This window comes from Rhamphochromis longiceps, linkage group LG7 (genome assembly GCF_057381845.1).
Source record: "Rhamphochromis longiceps isolate RC_006_pf linkage group LG7, R_longiceps_female_GT1.1, whole genome shotgun sequence".
NCBI classification, from domain to species: Eukaryota; Metazoa; Chordata; class Actinopteri; order Cichliformes; family Cichlidae; genus Rhamphochromis; species Rhamphochromis longiceps.
The window spans coordinates 38608694-38631357 of record NC_140563.1 but is presented as its reverse complement, the minus strand read 5'-3'; the positions used below and the strand labels follow the sequence as shown (position 1 = coordinate 38631357).

The following is a 22664-nucleotide window of genomic DNA, read 5'->3' as shown; positions in this document are numbered from 1 at the left end:
GTATTAATATTAAAAGAGGATACATCTGCAGATAAAATATACCTTATTTTTCTTTTGATGGTTGACATGAGCTGACTTTAGTGGCTTTTTGGTTATTTTACTTGTGTATTTAAGGATCACACCTCTGACCAGATTTACATGGAGCCATTGGTGCATGAGAAAAAGGGTAGTATGCCAATATAAAGTAATTTGCACTGCATATAAAAAATGTAGAAGTTTCAGAATTTCTGTGTCTTTATGTATGCCCATACTGACCAAAACCTGTACCTAGTGTCTTATATGAATATGATAAATAAACACTGTTTGTTGATGACTTTAAATGTAGTTAACACACCAGCACTGGAGCCTGTGGAGCTTAGAGCAGAACTACACAACCTGAGTGACTGTACATGAGGACAGCAAGCAGCTGCCGCTGTCAGTTACAAAGTTAAAAGACACACGCGCGCACACACAGATACATACGCAGAGTGATTGAGCTGGTTCTTGCTGAGCGCAGAGCTCATGGCTGTCCCTGGCTAAGACACACGCAGATGCACATAGGAGAGAAACACAACAAGAACATCTCTATATGTACTGGGGGAATCTCACCATAGTCTCATTATGTATCTGCTAGATAATGGTCTGACCAATAATTCTAGAGCAAGGATGACGACTGTGGAACACATTTTGGTCTTTCTGCTGATTTTGATCCCTTCATGTTACAACATGCAGACAGGTAAGTGAGACTCCTACACCAGAGGTCCTTCAAGCATGTCTTTTTAAAGTTTTCTAAAGTGTCTTATTACACTGACGTGGTGAATAATTAGAAGAACATGAAGTTTGAATTAATTATGCATGAAAGCTGCAAAGTGCTTGCCAAGTTACAACAGCAATCCTAATAAATGTCACGAAATGTAAACAGAAGAACAAAACGAAAAAAAAGGATAAACCTTTTAAGACCGTGCCTTTGGATGGGTGCACATGTGTAAGTGAATATAATGTGCAGAAGACAAAGAGAAAGCAGTCTGAGTTTTTCCTGGCACATGTAATCACCTGTTTCCCACTGCACATCCTGCAGGGAAAAGGAGAAGGTGTTTATAGGTCAACATAGTGTAAATGTGATTAAATCTACATCCTTCCTACACTTTGGGATATCCTCTCTGAAGCATATGGTAGGGGTGGTGGGGAACTAGCTATTCCTGCTTCTTCTTCACCACATCTCAGCCTGATTGAGACACCTCCTGCTGAGCCACATTGGGAGGAAACAGCAAACCTGAGCTTGTTGTTGAACCAATAAGGTCAGCTTCAGGGTCATGAGATGCAAGATGTAGATGAAGTCATCGATAATACACTACTACACATTGGAAATTATTTAAAGACTACACACATAAAGCTATACATGCTACAAATCGTCTCATAGAAACAGGTGGTGCAGATGCAGTTTCTCTTTGCCTGGTTGGCTATTGTAACAGTCAAGCTACACGGTGGACTGACATGGTGTAGGGTTAGGTTTGACTGTAGGTTTTTCCTGTGGAAGTCATTGATCAGAAGGTTGAATTGATGTGCATAGCTTCTTCCACGTCATTGCAGATCAACTACAGTCAAATAAGAAAAGAAAAGTATTTCTTGAAGATTTGATTTAAACAATATCTACAACACATTAACATCTTAAACTATTCCACTGGATTTACAATAAGTCTTGAGTCACTCCTCATTTTTTTCTTTTGCTTCCAAGGACCCAGACTTTCTTGTATGTTTTAAAGCGGTCTAAAACAAGTTCTCCAAGCTTTCTGAAGGTCTTTCAAATTTTCTCTTTGGACACTGGCTTCTATTTTCTCTTATATACTGTATTTCTGGGATGTTTGTATATATTTCAATAGATCACTGAACCTATTTCCTAAATATAAAGCTAAATATAAAGAAATAAAGGGTGACTCAAGACTTTTGCACAAAAGCGTACAATATTTGAGTTTAAACATCTGTGAAAATTAAATGATCATGGGTGCACTTTTTAAGATCAAGTGACGAGTTTGGCTTGACCACAGTATAACAAACTGTGATGAATATGTAAATGAATATTTAGCAACTTTGGACAGACAAGTGCTATAAAAGTGTTATTATCTTATTACTATTGGTTGTTTTATTTTGTGTTTTTTCAGGCACTGATTAATTGACCAAAGCCAATATGGCTGGCACAGAAATATTGACTTTCATGTCATGCTACGGGTGATCTGTCTTTATTTTCCTGTGTTTGGTTTAATTTGAAATGACTGCGAACCAACTGTGGTGACACATTGCAGCATTGCCTCACAGTAGAAGGTAACTGGTTTGAGTCTCCTGGTCAGCTGGGGCCTTTCTACATGGAGTTTATATGTTGTGTCTGTTACTGACAGTCGAAAAGTAGACTTGATAGTTGGTGGTTGCACAGGTAGCCAGTCCAGGCCTTTTAGTAGCAGAAATCTACACATTGGATTATGGTTTCAATCTGCATCTGTCAAGTTAACAAAATTAGACTTTCAATATGTACACCTTCAGACTCAATGTATAATTGTTAAGTAATTAACTGTCTATTCTCAGAATCAAGATCACTTATTGATTCAAAAGCAGCCTGATTAGTTAAAGAGGCTTTTTAATGTTGCTCAACATGCCTGTGTAACTGAACTAGAATAAACAATGGAAGAATCCTTTGCAGACATCTGAGCACCAGATACACCATGAGAACAATGCTATTTTTTTGTTTGTTTTGTTCTCATTTGTCCAAAGTAAAAGTCAAAAGCTTCTATCTGGTCTGCACAACAGCATTGAAGTATGCCTGGTTGTGTGTGTGTGTGGTGTGTGTGTGTGCGTGTGAGAGAAAGAGGATAGTATTTACAATTTATCTCTGAGCATGGAAAAAACCTGGAGGCTAAACTTTTATTCAAGGCAAACTCCAAAGGAACCAAAGGTTATGAGTTACAGGCTGTATGAAAAAAGCACATTTTATGGGATAAAGATTAGGAAAAGATAAATTTTATCAGGACATTTCTTGAATTACACACACATTTCTAAAGTGCTGCACACTAGCATAAACAAGCTGGTTGCTACTTCTTCAGCCAATCAAGATCAGCATTAACACAGCAACACTAAAAATAATAAAGGAACTTGCTGTTAGTTTGTAAGAGTTTGTAATGCCTATAGCAAAGGCCAGAAGTGATCACTGTAAGTGGCCTTCTCTATTGCAGGCCTTGACGGCCTTGAGTCATTTCTGGTGGAAAAACAAAATCCTCTGCCGGGGTCAGATCCGCAGAGGTTCTCGTTTGCTTTAAGTGGTGAGTCATTTGGCTTCAGTCTTCAGATGTTACCCATCTGTTCAGACATAATATTGGCAATGGAAAGACATTGCAGACAGAAACAAACAGTCTTCTCCAAATTTGCTGCAACTTTAATACAACATAATACTTGAAAAAAAAAATTAAAGTTCTTAAGAGGAAGTGTTTCCTGATATTCAGCCTAGTCCTTAATCCACAACAAGGGTAACAGCAGTTCAACATGTGGTTAATTTCCTTTAATGAGATGGAAAGTTATTTCACCACAGAATTAATTAGGATTTGTTCTCTTGGGACAATGAATCTCCACACAAATTGACAAGACAATACATAGAATAGTTCATTGATACTGAGTTCATAGACCTCCATCTTACTTTGACTTTAGCTACAAATATATCATTTTTCTAAAGACCAAGACTTTTTCAGTACATGAGTATGCTTTATAATAGGTTTTGTTTTCATCAGTCAGTAGGAAGTCACAGCAGCAGTGACCTTGAATTGAGGGTGGGGATGTGGCTGCTTCTCCCAGCTATGTTATTGTGAAATCTTGGTTTCACCAAAGACAAAACAAGCACAATGCCCTGTAAGCCCTAATCCTATCATTGCTTCTTCTTTCTTCTTCTTCTTCTTCTTCTCTTTCCATGCTCTCACCCTTCCTCTGCTCTCTCCTTTCATCCCTCCGCTGGTTTATATTTTTCCTCTTTCTCTTCTTAGTTCGTGCAAAGTTTAAAGCAACCTAACTCTCTGATCTAAATCCTGTGTTTCCATCTCCTTACTTCTCTTTGTCTTTTAAAAGTGTGCTTTTTGTATCTTTCTTTTAAACCCACTACTAACTCTCTACTTCTCAATATAATAACCTAGAGCAACAAAACAATGTTGAAAATACAAGCTCAAAATTCCTGCAACTCCCTGTCCGTTATTAAGACGGAGTAGCCAAATAAATATTGATCACATCTTTAGTCTGGATGGATTTACATCACAAGAGATGTGTAATATTTTGCATAGTGTTTGTACACACAATTGGTGACTTATTCACCCTAGTTTTGACAAAGACCATGTGCTGAAATCAGATAGTGGAGAACATTGGGTGCTGTGGGGATAAAGGCTTTCCTTGAATGTTAAATTTCTCTGTTGTCTTTGCTTTAACCTCACCCGACTAACAGCAACCCTCTAAACACTAGATAAAGTTCAGCTTCTATACTGGTCTCTCCTTTTGTGCTATCCTCCCTTCCTCGTCTTAATCCTCCAAAACTAACCAAATCCTAAATGTTAATTCTGACAATAAACATGCTTCTTCTTTTTCTTTCGTTATCTCAAGGTCAAATTCTTCTGCTTACTCAGGTCAAAACTGTGACAAAGCACAAAACCTCTGACCCTGTCTCATTAGTCAGCAGTGTTAGCTGGATCCTCACTGACTAAAACAGATGACTCAGTCCAACAGAAGAATGCCAAGAATGTCAAATAATTTAGCTAAAAAGATGCAGCTGTTGAGACCTCCTTATCACTTATTATAATGTGCTTGAATCATTATATTGCATGCTGAAATAAATGTAAAAAAAGAAAAGTGTACAGACTGTGAAATGTCCAATATCTATTTTTGTCTATCAACAGGGCTCCTTATAAAATATGAAAGCTTTTGTAATAGTATTTTAGATTTCTAGACATAGTTTACTTATACGGTATCTAATGACTAACTAATAACTGCCAATATAATTCTAAAATTGCAGTCACCTATAAATGAAAAAATAATTAATTCAAGTTTTGTAGCTTCTGCACCCAAAATCACAGCAAATACAATGTACTATCCTTTAGGGCTGCCACGATTTGTCGACTAGTCACGATTACGTCGACTATCAAAATCGTCGACGACTGATTTAATAGTCGACGCGTCGTTTGAAGCTTTGTAAGATCGCAAAAGACGCAGGAATAATAGCAGGATTTAAGAGTGTAATAACGGACTGAAACAGAAGATGGCAGCACAGCATGTACAAGGATGCCAGCTGCCGTTAAACCCCGAAGAAGAAGAAGCAGCTGTGTCCCAGAATTCATAGCGCGGCCCAGCTTAGTTTCCAACAATGGCGGTAGCTAGTTAGTTTTAATATTACTCTTATTATTCTTTCTGGGTCACAAAATAAACGTTTAACATATTTTCAGGCGAGAATGTAGCTGTGTAAACCTCAAATATCGGCTCAGTTTATCAGGACACCACATATTTTCAAAAGCGCTCTGACGTTTTCGGAGACGTCTGTTACCCACTAGCTCGATAGCTAGCCGGGGGCTAGGTCACTAGCGCCGTGAGAACACCGGACTCCCGGCAAATTGTTTTCAAACCCACCGCCGTCTTTCGCGACTCAGGTTAAATATATATGAGTCACTTAGATAAATTAAAAATGTTATTGTTTGGCTTTTTTTATTTTATTTTATTTGTTCCTGAGTAAATCGGTTTGGCTGAGATTAAAGTTATAGTTTTTACACAGCTGAATAAACGTCAAGCAGACAGCTGATTATCAGATGTGTGAGATGCTGGAGAATATACTCCGGTGTCCTGTTATATTTTAGATAGCAAGGAGTTTATTAAACTTTACCGAAACAATCTGCAAATTTCATTAAAATTGAATAAACTATCATCTTGTCTTTATTTTTAGTTAGCACCTTAAAAGCTTAAAGCTGTAAGCTAATGATAGTTATATAAGAGCAGATGCTGCTGGTGCAATAAGCTGTAGTTTTATGTCCAGTGGATGATGATCTGATTAGTCGACTAATCGCATAAATAATCGGTGACTAGTCGACTATCAAAATAATCGTTTGTGGCAGCCCTACTATCCTTACAGTTCTTCATTGAGGCTTTAAGGGTAATAACATATAACCAATAAACATTTAACAGTGTATTATGTAGCATAAAACATAATTCAGCGCACTATGTTTATGTATTAACTCAAACACAAACTGCTGCAACTACAACAATAAATAACTTACATATATAAAGAAAAATCTTGATTTTTTTCCTTTGGATCTTTTTTTCGTAGCACCTCGTATCATCACATTATTAGAGACAGTGGACGTTCTACTGGATCACAATGCCACCTTCATCTGTGAGGTGGAGTCAAACCCCCCTGCTGAGATCACCTGGACCAAAAATAATCACCAAATTATGTAAGTTTACAGCTTTATTTAAACTACAACAGTGAACTTAATTTTGATCCAGTTTAGAGTTAGGTTGGGGCTGTAGTCTAACCCAGGAGTATTACATATAGAACACATATCCAGTGATCACTTCTTTGCTTTGCACTGTCCTTTTTGTCCCATTAGGTACTATGACACACGGTACCTTACCAAGGAAAAGGGTCAGATGTTAATCATCCCACATGTAAGAGAGTCAGACAATGGGGAGTATTGTTGCCTTGCCAGTAATGGCATTGGAGAACCTGCCAAGAGCTGTGGAGCGCTTCAGCTAAAGATGAGTATGTTTACTTTTTTCCAAGGATGTATGACTGGAGTTTGAGCGAATCTGATCATTAGTTCACATTTTTGAAAAAAATAACTAATACCAAGGCATCATTAAAAGAACACATTCCAAGCCACTGTTCTATGTCTTGTTGGTTTCATCATCAGAGCCACAGATCAAAAGGCATCCCACCAATCTAACACTACTGGTAGAATCCAAAGCAGTGTTGCCCTGTGTTACCCTTGGCAACCCTAAACCAGATGTCACGTGGCTCAAAGATGATGAGCTTATCAAGGTACAGTTGCTGCAAGTTTTCTAGGTAAAATACATGCAGTTCACTGACTTATGGAGTTAATAATAACTGTCTGAGAGTACCATATACTCATGAGTAATTCATTTTTTTTCACTATTTGACCAGAACTGCAAATAGCTGGATAGTTTTCAGGTTTTCAAAACTGCAAGACATTACTTGAAAAGGAAAGTTATCCTGTTTTTCAGTTTGCTTTCTTGCGTCTCATAGCTTGTGTTGACAAATAGTTGGTAATAAATAATGCTAATATATCATTTCTATTTTTAAAACAAACAATAACTCTTCCAGGTCAATGACCGTGTTACTATTCTCGACTATGGGGCATTGAAAATTCATAACATACAGAAAGAGGATGCAGGACAGTACCGCTGTGTGGCCAGGAATAGCTTTGGTTTGGCCTTTTCAAAGCCTGTCACCATAGAAGTACAAGGTATGTATTTTAATGTAAGCTGTAGCTTGCAGTAAAACCATGTGTGTTTTCTACGCTATTGTTGTTTGTGTGTGCCCTCAGCTCCAGCACGAATCTTGCGGGTTCCAAAGGACAAAAGGGTGGCGTATGGCAGCCAGATTTCCCTAGAATGTAATGCCACTGGAAATCCAGTCCCAACCATTACCTGGCTGGAAAACGGGAATACTGTGAGTACTCAACTTGTGTGTGTGTGTTTGTGGGTACCTGTACAGCTGCTGATGCTGATATTTTTGTAATATATACTGATTTTTTAACAAAAAAAAATAGAATTTAATCAAAATATCCAGCCAGCTATACATATCCATTCCTTGGCCTCTGTGTGATCCTACCAGGAATATGCTTGTCTCCCCCACAGTGGTTGCAACAGTGGTTGAATTTGGCTCAAATGTCAGTCACACACTGCCAACATAAGAGAAATTCTAGCACGTAGCTAAAATAGTGACACATTGTCAGCTGCATAGCTGTACATAATGGGAAAGCGGCAACAATAATTGATTAAATGTCCAAGCTGTCATGTAAGAGAGAGTGATGTTATGATTACAATTTGTATTCATTATAACCCCATATCAAAAGCAAATTAATAGTTTATTTTCTGCTGTAGGCATAGATATAGAACTACACAAATACTTATTGTCTAAATCCAACACATTATCATTACCCACTTTTTTGACTATAGCTAAAGAGATGACAGTTCACTGGGTAAATGCAAATGCTTACAAGGCACTCTTGGAAACAAATCCGTCCATTGGTTTCAGTTCTCCAGTAAGAATTATAGTATCCAAGTGGGCTTGCCACTTGGATACTATAATACATTTTAATACTATAATATTATGGGGCGATCGTGGCTCAAGAGTTGGGAGTTCGCCTTGTAATCGGAAGGTTGCTGGTTCGAGCCCTGGCTTGGACAGTCTCGGTCGTTGTGTCCTTGGGCAAGACACTTCACCCGTTGCCTACTGGTGGTGGTCAGAGGGCCCGGTGGCGCCAGTGTCCGGCAGCCTCGCCTCTGTCAGTGCGCCCCAGGGTGGCTGTGGCTACAATGTAGCTTGCCATCGCCAGTGTGTGAATGTGTGTGTGAATGGGTGGATGACTGGATGTGTAAAGCGCTATATAAATACAGGCCATTTTTTTTCTCTTTTTAGACAAGCTTGCTTGTGTGTAGCTCTGCAAAATAGAAGCGGTTTTATTGATATATGTCCATCTGCTAATGACTGAGTAAATGACACAAAAGTAAAAGGAGTACTGTTTAAAGTTTGCAGCTGGGCCTTATTATCACTACACTAGCAAAAAAAACAACAATCCCAAAACCAAACAAAAAAACCCCCTTACACTGGAAAGCTAAAAAAACATGGTACTGCTATATTAAGCAGCTACTTCTGCTACTCCTGTACATAAAACAACGAATGATTTAGTAAGAAACTGAACACAAGCTATACTTTAAAGATCAACACTAAATGTGGGTACCTAAGGGTACCCGCAGGTCTGAATATTTTTGTCTTGGCTGTCATACGCAATATTCTATGGTTATAAAAGCAACTGTCCATTATACAGTTTGAGTGAACATAAGGATTCCTCCTTGTTTTTGGGTTGTTGTTTTTTCTTTATCAGATATGAAATCAGTTAGAGACTGTGCAAAGTAAAAAATTAACATTTAACTTACAATTTTTGAACATATACTAAAGTAGCTTCCACCTTTTCTTTGAGCTTTGCCCGAGACCTACTCATACAGGGAAAAATTTATTTGTGCAATCTTTGTACATGTAGCAACAAAATAATTAGTCATGAAGCAGAGTGAGCATTAGCAAATATACAAACCAGACCTTACCTGAGATTGTATGCATATATATGTAAAATTACACATTTAACCTTTGCTGTCTTTATCTGTCTCTTTCACGCACGCACGCACGCACACACACACACACACACACACACACACAGACATTTAATGGCTTTGAGATCACAGCAAAGGAATTATCATCATGGTGACAGAGGATTGAAGAGATGATCTTGCATTTAGCTTATAATACACTCTGTTAATTAAATTTTTCATATTTATTTCCTTTCTTATTCATAGCCTTTTCCTTTTTTGTTTTCTTTAGGTCACGAGCAGTTGTCCAAGCATTTCACTACATATCGTACTGTGTATGACTGTGTACGTGACAAATAAAAAATTTGAATTTGAATTTATTAGTGTTAATTGTTTTGTTTTTTTTTAGTGTGAGAGGGGTATTGAAAGATGGGGTTGTTTTTTAAGGTTTTTAAGGGGTCGGAACCTTAAAATGCATGAAATTCAAATTGGAACAATGCAAACTTGAACGTGTATGTGACCACCTTTAAAACAGGGCTTTTTTTCATCAGGCAGCAGACATTTCTTAAACATGCTGTTGCGGTCGACATATACCACATAATGTCTGGGTATTTAATAGTCTTGGGTGCTAGCTACAAAGTGATTACATGCTCTTAATGCCTGTAAATACTATGTGTGGGCATGTGCTGATTAAAATGACTGTGAGAGTTGTTTTTCTGGCAGCTTGGTATGGTCATTAATTTCAGTGGATGGATGGATGGAGCTTGTCCTAAAAGCAGGCGGTGTCAGACGCAGTTTCAAATATAGACATAGCCGCTTAATAGCACCTCTCACATACACTCACATGCTCACACTTTAGAGGTCCTCACATATCATTTATAAATCTATAAGTACATACATGAATCATCTAAAAACAACAGATACATTTTATCTGGCTAGATTTACAATGTGTGAACACTTTGGGAATTTCAAATCTGTTAAAATAATACAAGTGGTTATATCGGTGCCAGACACGTACTGAATGCATTTCATTTTATGAGCTTAACACAAAGGCTATAATGATCAGCGTATGAGGAGTTTACACACAATTATTTTTTTTAACTAACCAGTTTTACTCAGACCACTATCAAATATCAAATGACCAAAGTGTCAATAAGAAAAACATCTTGTAGTAATCTGTTATTACTCTTATTATTATTAGTTTTATATAAAGTCTAGATTCTAATTTAAGATATATAAGTTTCAGTATTTATCAATATTTTATATAAATGTTTAATAAAATATGTAATATTATATATAAATAAACTGTCATGCAGCACCCTGTATTATATAAATTATTGTTAAAATTCACCTCCCATGCAGCAGTTATGAACAGGAAAGCTAGGCAGACAAAGCAAAACCTGATATTTATGTTTAATTCAGCAGAGGACTCAATTCAGCCTCAAGTGGCCATTCCAGGTAGTGCAGTTATTTTTTCCAGCTCTGTCATTTAAGCTTAGGATGCTCTCACAGAAAGTCTTCATGCATCTCTGCACTGTTATATGCAAATTGCTCATTGCATGTATATGACTGATTTTTACAACTTTGATCTTTTTGTCTCAATTTCATTTTCCTCCAGATCTCCGGAGCCTCAGTAGAGGAGACATTAGTGGGAGAGGTGATACTCTCTGTTCTTAAGGTGACGGTGACTAAGCCAGCCCTATATACGTGCCTGGCTTCCAACAGACACAATGCTGGAGCCAACACTGTCAAAGCAACTGCAAAAGTCACTGTTGCAGGTGGCAAGTTTTGATTTCCAGCTTATACTATGGTGTTACATGTTTCAAATTTGCTGCAGCCTGCTGCTATATTAGAGAAAAAATGTCTGCTTTCTATTTAGCTTCTATCTCGGTGTTTATTGTTACTGTCAGTACTACCTGCTGTTATGCTAGCTGCCAGTTATATTGGTTGTGCTTTGTGTGGTTTCAGCTGTTTGTTGCCTACCCCATTTGGTTACTACTCCTCAAACAAAGCCACTCCTTCACACACACACACACACACCTGTTCCCCAACAGAACACACTGCCCTTCCACCTGGTTGCCCCTCAGTCTCTCCACAGTTAGTGATGACTTGCAGAGAGTAACATCATGGTTGTTTTTCTCATCCTGCTAGGACTATTTTTCATCTATCAACCATTTCTCATCACTCTGTCTCTCATCTTTTTCCCTCTTCTTCTACTTGCTCCTATTCATCCCGTGTACTCTGGATACTGCCACTTCCCAGTAGAGTGGAGGTAAGAGAAAAGATATGTGCCAGATTTGTGTGAAGTTGTCTAAGCTTTGTTTCTTTTGTTACTTCTTTTTGTATATATTACATTTGAATTGATTGTAGAAAATGTTTCAGCTCATTTGACCCATGTTGAATCAGAATAATTTCACAGTACATTGCCTGCCACTATTTTTTTTAAAGTAAGCACCATAAAGGTCTCTGTGTTGCTGCTTCTATTCATTTTCCTGAACATGCCCGTATGCCAAGAAGAGAGTGGGTCTCTCAATCACCCATATGGTGTGAGTTGAATTTGAACTGTTCTGAACCTTAACACAGCTGCTGTTGCCACATCTGGACTATGTAACTGTGAAGATGGAGAGAAAGAGGGAGACAAGATGCACATAGAAGGAAGCAGAAAGAACGAGACTAAAATAGAAATAAAATAAGGAAAATAAAATGTTGGCCTCAGGGTCCTTGATGAAAAATGAAGTACATTAAGGATAGAGGGCTGTAGGTCACAGAAAGGCAGGTTTAACCCTTTAGAGCCGATCGGAGCGGGAACGCTCTGTTATGCGTAACTATTTTTAAATCCCGGTAGCACTGCAACCACGTAAGCTAGCGCAAAAATTTTTTTTGCATATGAAACCGGAGGAGTTGTACTTACATATTGTGCCATCAGCTTGTCCTAGGTCACGGTTTCCTTCCACATAAAGCTTTGCAAAAACTGCATAAAAAGCGCTTGCAGGAACAAAAACATAATATTCCAGAAACACGCTTTGCCGGTCCGATCAGCTGTTCAAAACACTTCCTACGTTGGAATAGACGTCAGCGCGAACTTTTGCATTTCCGCCATTACCTGGCCGAAACCGGAAGTGACGTCATTTTCGCGGAAATGTAGTCTTTTTTGCGATCAGGGCCTCAGGGCCTATACTGCTCTTTTTAAAAGTTATCTTTGACTTTATGACTTTCTGTGTCGTTTCTGGGATGCTTAGGACTCATATTGCACTGCTGGAAATAGTTTATTTTGATGCATATGCTGCTTTTTTGCAAATTTGCAGTATAATATTTATTTTCGTTTTTCCTGCAGTGTATAAAAATTGGTGTATTTCAAAAATAAAACTATGAAGACACTCAAAATAAATTTCCTGTGGTGGGAAACTATTTTGTGCAACTTTTTTGTATTTACAGTTTTGAGGGATAAGCCTCTTAAATTTCTCTAACTACAAATATATGTTAAAAAAATCAAAAACGATTTTCAATTTTTTTGTAGTTTATTGCACTTTTTTGCAATTTATGTAATTACTATGCACTTAATGAATACATATTATTAAAATCTGGGCTATAATGGTTGTATTGATGTATAGCAACTTGAAATGCTCCCAAAAATGGCTCCACAGCATGTAAAAATATAATATAAGCTCTGGCGGACTTGGTTCTATGGTAGGTCTTAAAGGGTTAATGGCTGCATTTATCTTGATCACTTGTGACCACATCTGGACTAGATGCACAGAGATCTGGTGAGGAAGAAAGAGAAAAAAGAAAGAAAGAAAAGAGTGAATTGATAGATTTACAGGGCACCTTTGAGTTTGATAGTTTGGCTTGAACTCTGCTGAAGCACCAACCTCCCCAAGAGGGAACATCTGGAGTCTGTAAGAGAATGCAGACAGGCCGCAGTGATGCTGGAGTGAAGGTTATCAGAGTACATGCTGTCAGAAACACAGCAGTGTGGAGCAGACAGAGATAAATGTGGATCATAGCAATGCTTGAGGACTAACAGATGAGAAAGCATTAAGAAAAGGAGGCAAACAGGGTGAAAGAGGAATACAGGGACTTTGTCCCACAAACATTCATGTTTATGCAAAATAGGTATGACTGAGCTCCAGCAAGGAAGTTGAACAGACAGGATGCAATCTCACTTAAACTTTCTCCAACCTGTTTCATGATCAACATCTGGATGATGTTAAAGAAGATATTTCAAGTGAAAGATGATTTCTTTTTACTTTTTAGTGGACACTTGCTATAAGCCAAGACAGTAAAAACAGACCACTCTCTGTACTTTTAGTCTGCAACTCTTACTGGTTTTCTTTTCAATGATTTTGTTAAATTAAAATATGCAAATAACAAATACCTAAATTACACAAAGAAATATTACTAGAAAACGGTATGGAATATGGTCAAACTCCAGTTTTTGCTGCATGACTGAATCACACAAGGCATCTTTTCTATTAGAAATAACATGCCATCCCAAATACATATTAATGAATTAGGCACTAAAGTTACTTTCGCAAGTCCCTGTTCTTAGTTAGGTTTAGGCTCTTAAATCTGTTTGATGATGTGGTATTCGATGATTAGTAAAGGATCATGGTTATCGTCACTCCCCATAACGGTAGATGTTGAAAAATGGTGATTTGGGAGTGATCTCATGTGTTATAAACCTTTTCATCACATACTGCTAGGAGAGAAGGGGTATCTTAGATATGTAGGAGATTTGAAAAAAGCAAAAAAAAAAAACGCCCCAAAAAAATTTACTCCCCAGGAATTAGTATGGTAGAGATGTGTTAGATAACACGCCTACAGTGGAGCTGTATAGAAATAAAAAAAAAAGCATTAGAACTATTTTGTTGTGATTTTGCCTTTAATTTGCCAAATGTTTGTATGTGTGTCTCCTTTAAACAGACTTTATAAGGGGATCGCAGGCTACTGCAGTGCATATCGTGGAGATGTTTGCCGCACAATATTGCACGACGATTTGCTGGTTTTCTTTAACTCGTCCTTCTCAAACCCCGAGGACACGCAGGAGTACTTTCTTCAGAGCTGGTGGGCAGAGGTAGAAGGGCTCAGTGGGGTGTGCAGTCCTGCATTACGCTCATTGCTCTGCCACGCTTCCTTTCCTGACTGCAACCCATCAGGGCTAGGACCTGCACCAAAACCTGTCTGCAGGTAGTATTGTTCTCCGAGGTCTACCTTTCTCTTTGTTTTTGCACAGTGTAGAAATAAAACTGAATGGGTTGATATAAGTTGTGCACAACATATGGTTGTATAGAAGGCCAGGAGTGCTGAAAGAAAAACATAAATAAATATTTGATTAAATGTCTCATTAATTAATTAAAATTGGAAATACATGTATACATAAAAAAATCAAATTTAATTATGTAAATATGTCATCAATTGTTGACAACATATTTAATTATTTTATGGTTCCTGTGTTGCAGTGTATCTTATCTGTAACTGTCACTGAAGCTCAACCATAGGCCCTAATATTTGGTGGGTTACCATAGAAAATGAATCTAGACAGACTGATCCCAGATAATGGTGATAATATTAGTTAGGAAGTAGTTAGCTTGATTTGTTTTTGGAAAAAATAGAGACTATCTCTGAAAATGCTCCAATGTTTTCAACCTCCACTGACCCTCTGAGTGAAGGGTAGTAGTGATGGGATTTCCGGCTCTTTTTAGAGAACCGGCTCTTTCGGCTCGGCTCACTAAAAAGAGCCGGCTCTTTCGGCTCCGAACCGCCTCTTCAGGTTGTTTTGTTGCTTTAATTAATTTATTATTAACAATAATATAAAATTATGCACAAAAGGAATTACTAATGTAAAAAAAAAAGTGGTTTTATTTATATAAATGTATATGGTGGCCCCTAGAGACAAAGCAAGTACAAACTCCAAAAAGCACGTACAAATTCCAAAACACATTTCTAGCATTAACTGAACTTCCAAAACAAAGCTACCTAGATCACTTAAATTACACAATTGAAAGCATATGTGTATTGTTTGTGTATTTATATACAAGCACTCATATATATTCAAATAATAAAAAAAAAAAGTTCATTTACCTGTTATTACCACACACCAAATCCGGTCGTTGGTACTTGCTGGCTTGTGTAGCCACTAGGTAACAAAAGCTCAACACTGCGCCTAGCATCCTGGAGCACTTCTGTTGTCTTTTATACGTGTTTTGGAGTTTTTACGTGCTTCTGAGTTTTTACGTGTTTTGGAGTTAGTACGTGCTTTGTCTCTAGGAGCCACCGTAAATATACTTTTATTTATTCACTCCACATAAAATGTAATAAATAAATCATATAATACAAAAACCAACTAGTCACAGTTCAACTTTAAACTATTTAAATTTTCAGCTTTTTCCTTTTAAACAAATTTAAAGTGAAACAACACAAAACACTGCAAACCACAACACAATTAAATATAAATTAAAATATGAAAACAAAAACAAGATGCATATTCTCTGTCATATGGGCCTGCATAAATAAACTTTCTGAATCCTTTATCATCTGCAACTGAAAATAGCTGTGGATGATTACTATACCTTTCTAATGTGACATTGTGGTCCCTGGCTCTCTTTCTCTCTCTGTCCCTCCCGTTCTGTTCCTGTGCTACTGAGTGTAACTACCGCCCCTCCCCCCTCTGCCTAGCACAAAGTACAAGGCTCGCGTGCAGAGTGAAGCAGAAAAAAAGTGCGAGAGGGAGAGGGTGAGAGAAAGAAAAAAAAAACCCACGGCTTGCTATAAGGAGCCGGATCGTGTGGTTCACGTCAAAGACCCGGCTCTAAGAGCCATTTCGTTCGCGACCGACACGTCACTAACGGGTAGCATAATTCACTTCTAAAGTCTAACAATGCTTGTCTTGTTTTTGGTTTAAATTGGTGTTTTATTTATTTTAAAGCAAATTGGTTAGGCTAACATTAAAATTAAGCTTCATAACTTTATAGTTTTAGTGAACTTTAAATCAAATCAAATCACTTTTATTGTCACATCACATGTGCAGGTACATTGGTACAGCACATGTGAGTGAAATTCTTGTGTGCGAGCTTCACAAGCAACAGAGTTGTGCAAAATACAATAATGTAAACAAGCAAAATACAAGAATTGGCTACATCTGAAACTAATAAATATATGTACAATATATAATAGTATATGCATTTCTGGATGTGTATACTAAATATTTTTCTACACGTGTGTGTGTGTGTGTGTGTGTACACATATTTTACAAATTAAATAGAGTAAACAATAAATAAAATATATAAAAATATACAGAGTGAGACATGTGCAAAACAGTGGCATTACTGTACAGCAGGGGTGCTCAATACGTCGATCGCGATCGACCAGTCGATCGCAAAGGTAGTATTGGTAGATCGCATGGCATTAAAAAAATAGATGCCAGCCTATCATCCATCCCGTCACTTGATTGATACAGGGAAGCCAGTCAGATGACAGCAGATTTTTTCTGACGCTTAGGTCACTGCGCATGCGCAAACAGCGGCACGAAGTGTAGTAAAACTGACAAGCTAGTCAGCGAGTTAACTCCAATTTTTAGCTCTCGGTTTTTTCTCTTAAACCTGGCCGTCAGCAGCTACTGTCCGGACTATGCATCCCTGGCTGATTCAATTCAGTGCAAGTCATCAGAGTAAACTCAGGTAATGACAAAAAATTTACATAGTTAATTGTGTTGTGAAATATTGGATATTGCGGTTATGCATGTATATACATTGTAGATATAAAGAATCCTCAATATATTTATAAATAAGTATATGTTTTGGATTTTTGTAGTGGGTAGATCATTTTGACTTGGTCATTTTATAAGTAGCTCACATGCGGAAAAAGTGTGAGCACCCCTGCTGTACAGTATGGAGTGCATAATGTTAAAGTTCCAGTAGTGAAGGTGAGGTGTCTATGACGTGTTCAGCAGTCTGATGGCCTGGTGGAAGAAGCTGTCTCTCAGTCTGCTGGTACGGGACCGGATGCTGCAGAACCTCCTTCCTGATGGAAGTAGTCTGAACAGTTTATGGCTGGGGTGACTGGAGTCCTTGATGATCCTCCCCGCTTTCCTCAGGCACCGCTTCCTGTAGATGTCTTGGAGGGAGGGAAGCTCACCTCCAATTATCCGTTCAGAGCACCGCACTACTCGCTGGAGAGCTTTGCAGTTGTAGGCGGTTGTAGTTGTAATGTCTCATTTTCAGTATATTTTGAATACTCATTATCTCATTATCTCATCTTTATTTCAAGATGTTCAGATGAGTTGGAACAACTTATTTTTAATTTAAAATAAAAATTTTAATATGAGGACACAAGCATTTTCACCAGGATCTGGACTAGCATAACGGTGACTGATCTCAAGCGAGCTCCAGAAATGATAAATTTTTCTATATTTAATATTTAATCAACTAAATTCCGAACATGAGCTGTCTGTTTTGAAAGTTTTGAAAAAGCCTGCTAGAGTAAAAATAAATAAATTAATAAACTAACATTAACAAGTGATATACATCTTTTTTTCAGTAAGAGTTATACATACATGCATGATGGTTTTAAGAAAGAGCTGCTTAACAGTCTGTTGATTAAACAGTAATATTTAATTTAATTTAATATACTGCTGTACAGTTCTCAATCACTTTTTAAAAAATCAGTTTACTTATTTCAAATTCTCATTACTTAATGATGCATAATTAATTAGTGTTATTAGTATAAGTATTTATTTATTTCAGTTTGGCACTTTTGGCCCTCCACAGATTTGGACCCATTCAGATTTATTAAACAAAAGAAAGAATCACTGAATCTGATACACCTTTTCTTCATAAACAGAGAACACTGCCTGGCAGTGAAGGAGCTGTACTGCCATAAGGCGTGGCTGATATTAGAAGGCAGCAGTTCAGTCCAGTCTGGACTCTTCAGCTCTCTCACCGGGTCCCAGGCTCCCGTTTCACTGCTGCCAAAATGTCAGACCTTACCAAGTCTTTACACAGACCCTGATGGTTGTACATATGTTCCTTTTGCAGGTAAGACAACCTGAAGTGAAGTTTAATTAGTTTGTTGAACCACTTTAGTTGTAAAAATTGTTAGTTTGGTAGTTGTAAAATAAGTTGGGCAAAGACTAACGTATTTAAGAGCAAACTGACCTTGTGTTCTCTTGCACAAGTCTGTTAAATTAAAGATTTTTTTGTTTTTGTTTTTTAAAAAGAACATTGACTTCTGCTTTCATTAAACTAAAAAAAAAAAGTAGCTATGAAAAGTAAGTGAAGCATTATGTAAAAGAAAGTTGGCTGGGTACAGCTGTGTGTGCTAAGGGCCAAATAAAGCATGGTCTGCTACACTGCAGGTCATTGATACTGATGAGGTCATTAAGAGGGTTTGTCTGAATTGAGCCAAAATATATAGCTGCAGGTGTGTGTATCTCTGTGTTTGTGTGTTTCAGTGAATCAGTACTGATCTTCTGGTTCAAATGACTTCATAGTAGGGCTGCCACAATTAGTCGACTAGTCACGATTACATCGACTATCAAAATCGTCGACGACTGATTTAATAGTCGACGCGTCGTTTGAAGCTTTGTAAGATCCCAAAAGACGCAGGAATAAGTAGTAGGATTTAAGAGTGTAATAACGGACTGAAACAGAAAATGGCAGCACTGCATGTACAAGGATGCCAGCTGCCGTTAAACCCCGAAGAAGAAGAAGTAGCTCTGTCCCAGAATTCATAGCGCAGCCCAGCTCAGTTTCCAACAATGGCGACAGCTAGTTAGTTTTAATATTACTCTTATTATTCTTTCTGGGTCACAAAATAAACGTTTAACATATTTCCAGGCGAGAATGTAGCTGTGTAAACTTCAAATATCTGCTTGGTTTATCAAGACACCACATATTTTCAAAAGCACTCTGACGTTTTTGGAGACGTCTGTTACCCACTAGCTCGATAGCTAGCCGGGGGTCAAGGCTCACTAGAGCTGGTGAGAACACCGGACTCCCGGCAAAACGTTTTCAAACCCACCGCCGTCTTTCGCTACTCAGGTTAAATATATATAAGTCACTTAGATAACTTAAACATGTTATTGTTTGGCTTTTTTTAGTATTTTATTTGTTCCTGAGTAAATCGGTTTGGCTGAGATTAAAGTTATCGTTTTTACACAGCTGAGCAGACAACTGATTATCAGAAGTGTGAGATGCTTGAGAATATACTCCGGTGTCCTGTTATATTTTAGATAGCAAGGAGTTTATTAAACTTCACCGAAACAATCTGCAGATTTCATTAAAATTTAATAAACTATCATCTTGTCTTTATTTTTAGTTAGCACAGACCTTAAACACTTAAAGCTGTAAGCTAATGATAGTTATATAAGAGCAGATGCTGCTGGTGCAATAAGCTGTAGTTTTACGTCCAACGGATGCATGATCTGATTAGTTGACTAATCGCAAAAATAATCGGTGACAACTTGACTATCAAAATGATCGTTTGTGGCAGCCCTACTTCATAGTTCCTCTTCTTCTCAATATTTAGATTAATTTTTCTTAATCTTTTCTACATTCAGACATCAAGAAAGATCTAATTACAAGTAAGTACAAAATTTTTTCAGTACATCACAATGAATTTGTTTCTAGCTGCCATAATTAGTCCAATGCAAAAATGAATTACTCTATTATTTTAAAAAGTAATTGCTACAGTTAACATTGTTATCTTACGGTAAACTGTTCTGTTTGACATCAACAGGAACATGTTACAATGACCGAGGTTATTTCTACCAGGGTAGTGTGAATGTAACCAGGTCTGGGACACCATGTCAACCATGGAACCAACAGGTATTGTTGTCTTTGGGTACATTTGCGTAAACGTTCCTAGAGCTACAAAACTACTTAGATATTTTATAACTAAAGTATAAAACCAGCAAAAGTATGAAATAACCACATGTAATCAAAAAACAGGACACACTTGAGTGTTTTCAGCTGATTTTAACCAAGAAAAGATGCTTCACTGATATTTTGAGTGTGTGTGTGTTTTAGGTTTTATGTATGTTCAGTTTTATATTAAAACATTCCTTTCCCTTACTCAGAAGCAGAAAAGCATACAAAAATGCTTACATGTGCAAACAACAGCAAATACAGCGTCACACAAATGTGTTAATCACACACACACACACACACACCCACACACGCACGCACTCTTCCTGTAGCCCAAAAGCCCCTTTATGTTTTTATGGCTTTGCTCAGTGAGAGGGTCTGTTTGGGTGAACTGTTACTACTCTCCCGTGCAGTGTGTGTGTGTGTGTGTGTGTGTGTGTGTGTGTGTGTGTGTGTGTGTGTGTGCCAGGTCAGCAGAGAGGGAGGGACTCATTATGTCACATCCTGCCTCTGGAAGCAATTAGCTCTCACACGCATATGTTCCACATGCTCCGTCACTAAAACACACGCACACACACACCCACTCCCACTTCAGCATATTGGATTTGCTCACGCACATATACTCTACTATCTGCTAACTGCGAAAAAGCTTGCTTTCTAATGCAGTTCTCAAATGTTAGTACTTACACTTATGTTTACTACTGAACTGTTGTTGTTTTATTCTTCGTAAACACCCCAAACTATGTGTGCATAAGACCACATGAAGAAAACATATGAATACCACATTTAACCGTGTCTGATGTAAACAAGTAAACATAAACACATAGGTTCGGTTTTGTATTCTACAAGAATTATATTCAGTTCAACCATCTTCACTCTTAAAACCAGTGACATGTTTACTGTTCTCAATACTGGATGACATTGGCCAGAGATGCTTGTGTGTCTGTGTGCATGGATTGGTTTGTGCAGAAATATAGTCACTGTATATTACATGTATTTATGGGAAAGTCAAGACTAGTACCACTATACCACTAAATGTGCAGTTATTTTAGCTTCAGAATGTTAACACCCTTTCTCTGCAAAATTGAAATGTATTTTAATTAAAGGCAGGCACTGGAAAAATTACCAAAAAAAGAAAAAAAATCCTTCTCCAGAATCCTATTGTGGTAAAGGGCTCATTTCATAAAACATTCAACAAACAAGTGTCAACTTGTAATATGAGCTCATCTTCTTTCGTGGTAAATTTCAATGTATGTCAAAAACAGAATCACGCCTGAGCTTGGTGAGAGTTATGTAGGAATAATAAGATTACCTGCACTGTATGAAGGGTGATCATTTGTGGGGGGAAAATGCAGACAATCCCGTGGAATTGAATGTTGAATACTGAAAGTAAAAAGGTGGCATTGACTGTTTTATTTTTTTTATTTGAACTGTAAGACTTTACAAATACCCTTTAGTTTGCATCCTATCTGCTAATTTGAATTAAAATTAGCTCACTTTGCACTGTTATAGCATAGTGACAATAACAATGCACACCGTCCTTTCAATTAGAATGTTCTAATCATCTAAGCTCTATGCATGGCACTATGATAAGAACAATAGTCTATTCCACATATATGCTTATCCAGCCTTATTTTTCCTTTTCTAAGATAGTCTTGTTTAAATTCTAGATTCATTCCAGAAGATTTTTTAAAGTCTTATCTCTAAGACATTAGGGAAAATGTTAGCTCCTTTACATAGCCATTTACAACAGATTGGACTAGTGTAATTTTTTGTTTAGACATGATATTGTACAAATGAAGAAGCCTGGATTTTCCGAGTGTGTTTTTTAATACCATAATCTTGAATTGTGACCACAGACTCATCAAATTACTCATACATTTGAGAGGCAGGTCTGAATTGACATCATAAACTTCGTAAGTGTTACCGGAAAACAGAGGGCTTGGTAAGTGGTAAGTGCAGAAGCACTAAAGGGAGCAGGGCTTAGCAAACCAGTGCTGTGTGTTGTCTGCACTAGGACAATAGGATTGAAGCTATAAAGAAGACAGAGTGACATCAGGAAGTTAGGCTTTAGTCCATGCTGCTTCCAGGAAAAGACTGTTACTTTCTGATATAATGTCCTGGCTGAACATAAGTCAGAAGGTGAGCTGTTAAACATGATGGAATCATTTTGATGATTAAGCTGAAGTTCCTGGCCAGCACCAAAGCTTTCATTTCCTCCTTGTAAGCAGCATATACCACCATTATTGGGGTAATGTCTCTTGTAACAATTCTCCCAAGGCAATGTTAATGTGATTGCACAATTTTGAACTCAACAACCATTTTTTTTCAGTAGATGTTTTCAGATAGACCTTGGTGCTTGGGGATGTGTACTTTACAAGTTCATAAATTTACTTGCATCTCATTGTCATTTTATTATAGAAAATCAGACAAGATTTGTGTTAAATATAAACATCAGAGTGAAATCAGAGGGTGTTAAACTAAGAGTCA

General features: G+C 37.5%; 1 protein-coding gene across 5 annotated transcripts in view; it reads left to right on the top strand.

The window, feature by feature from the left end:
* Window positions 1–476: 476 nt before the first annotated feature.
* The window catches only part of musk (muscle, skeletal, receptor tyrosine kinase), a 32964-nt gene continuing 10776 nt past the window's right edge, over window positions 477–22664 (top strand). For 2 of the 5 annotated variants that reach the window (XM_085413582.1, XM_085413581.1), the window contains exons 1-11: window positions 477–715; window positions 6311–6437; window positions 6594–6745; window positions 6897–7024; window positions 7328–7469; window positions 7551–7675; window positions 10931–11097; window positions 14236–14499; window positions 18151–18344; window positions 19868–19891; window positions 20047–20135. In XM_085413582.1, the coding sequence (XP_085269708.1) occupies window positions 601–715; window positions 6311–6437; window positions 6594–6745; window positions 6897–7024; window positions 7328–7469; window positions 7551–7675; window positions 10931–11097; window positions 14236–14499; window positions 18151–18344; window positions 19868–19891; window positions 20047–20135 (1527 nt within the window). In that variant the 5' untranslated portion in view covers window positions 477–600. The other 3 variants (XM_085413583.1, XM_085413585.1, XM_085413584.1) reach the window with 3 other exon arrangements.